Source organism: Solanum tuberosum, unplaced genomic scaffold (genome assembly GCF_000226075.1).
Source record: "Solanum tuberosum cultivar DM 1-3 516 R44 unplaced genomic scaffold, SolTub_3.0 scf00184, whole genome shotgun sequence".
Taxonomy (NCBI): domain Eukaryota; kingdom Viridiplantae; phylum Streptophyta; class Magnoliopsida; order Solanales; family Solanaceae; genus Solanum; species Solanum tuberosum.
In genome coordinates, this window is record NW_006239109.1 from 332,322 (window position 1) to 334,038 (window position 1,717).

At 32.8% G+C, this 1,717-nt stretch overlaps 1 protein-coding gene across 1 annotated transcript; it reads left to right on the top strand.

Moving 5' to 3' along the window:
• Nucleotides 1-37: 37 nt before the first annotated feature.
• Nucleotides 38-1,507, top strand: LOC102592823 (heat stress transcription factor B-4). Its single transcript, XM_006354806.2, has 2 exons — nucleotides 38-367; nucleotides 450-1,507. The coding sequence occupies exons 1-2, from the start codon at nucleotides 119-121 to the stop codon at nucleotides 1,317-1,319; spliced, it is 1,119 nt and encodes a 372-aa protein (XP_006354868.1). The 5' UTR covers nucleotides 38-118; the 3' UTR covers nucleotides 1,320-1,507.
• Nucleotides 1,508-1,717: the final 210 nt, after the last annotated feature.

The window sequence follows — 1,717 nt, forward strand, 5'->3', positions numbered from 1 at the left end:
CACCTCAAAATAACCTCCTTATTATTACCTCCCTCATTCTCAGATCTTCTTAACATTTTTTCTTGTCATCTTCTATATTCAAGAATTTGCACCTTTTTTTCTCCCTTTTGTTGTTCAAATGGCTTTAATGCTAGATAATTGTGAAGGCATATTACTCTCATTAGACTCACACAAATCAGTTCCAGCTCCATTTTTAACAAAAACATATCAACTTGTTGATGATCCTTCTACTGACCATATTGTTTCTTGGGGTGAAGATGATTCTACTTTTGTTGTTTGGCGTCCACCTGAATTTGCTCGTGATTTACTCCCTAATTACTTCAAACACAACAATTTCTCTAGCTTCGTACGTCAACTCAATACTTATGTAAGTCTTTTAACAATTTTTTTTAATTTTTTTTTTTGTTTAGTTATAATACTGATTATAAATACATTTCTTGATTTATTAGGGTTTTAGAAAAATCGTACCGGATCGATGGGAGTTCGCTAATGAATTCTTCAAAAGAGGTGAAAAACATTTATTATGTGAAATCCATCGGAGAAAAACAGCTCAACCAATACAAAATATGTCAATGAATCCTCACCATTCATATCATACGGGTTCGGGTTTTTTCCCAAATTACCCGACTAATTATAACCCGCGGCACAGTATTTCCCCACCCGATTCGGATGAACAATTTTTTCAACAACAAAATATCAATTGGTGTGATTCGCCTTCTTCCAACAATAATGCGAGCAACAACAATTTCACCAACATCAACACCAACACCAATACAGTAACCGCGTTGTCGGAGGACAACGACCGGTTACGTAGGAGCAACAATATGTTAATGTCGGAACTTGCACACATGAGGAAACTTTATAACGACATTATTTATTTCGTTCAAAATCATGTCAAACCTGTTACACCTAGCAGTTCGTACAATACTTGTTCACTATTGCCTGCTTCAGCTACACCTATAGTCCAAAAAAATATGAATATGAATATTCATCATCAGTTTGGGTATCAACAAATTACAAACCCTAAAAATGTTGCTATCTCCAACATCAACAACAACAACAACAACAACAACGTCGTATCACCAAGCAAGACATCACAAAGCAGTAGTGTGACGATTCTTGATGAAGGTAATGGTGGTGGTGATAATAGAAGTACAAAATTATTCGGTGTTCCTCTTATGTCTAAGAAAAGAGTTCATCCTGAATATTCATCTTCTTATTATTCTACGACGAATATGGTGGAGACAAATAAGGCAAGATTAATGGTCTTGGAAAAAAATGATCTAGGATTAAATCTCATGCCTCCTTCTTCATCTTAGACTTTATTTTTTTTTCATTGTTATTAGTATTATTATTATTCACCCACACTACCTTATTAAAGTTCAAGTTTTTGTTTCAAAATGTTAGTGGATCATGAAATGTTGTACTTGTGAGTTTTTTTTTTTTTTTTGTCTTTGTGTAAATATAACTTATTTAACCATGAATGCAGGTGGGTTAATTTTTGTTATAATTGGGGAAAAAAAGTTAGTAGTATAATTAGTTTTTTTTTATTTTTTATATGTCACTTATGTTTATGTGTGTTCTAATTCTTCTTCTCCTTTATTTCTGGTTTTGATTTATCTGAAGAAAATTTCAGTTGCATTTATTAATGCACACGAGAGAGAAAGTTATTATAAGGTTAGCTCTGAAATATGCTTTCTTCTTTTTCAGTTTCAAC

Coding starts and splice junctions, on each gene's coding strand:
- LOC102592823 (XM_006354806.2), top strand. CDS start 119: ATGGCTTTAATGCTAGATAATTGTGAAGGCATATTACTCTCATTAGAC. Junction 368..449: donor TACGTCAACTCAATACTTAT/GTAAGTCTTTTA, acceptor TTGATTTATTAG/GGTTTTAGAAAAATCGTACC.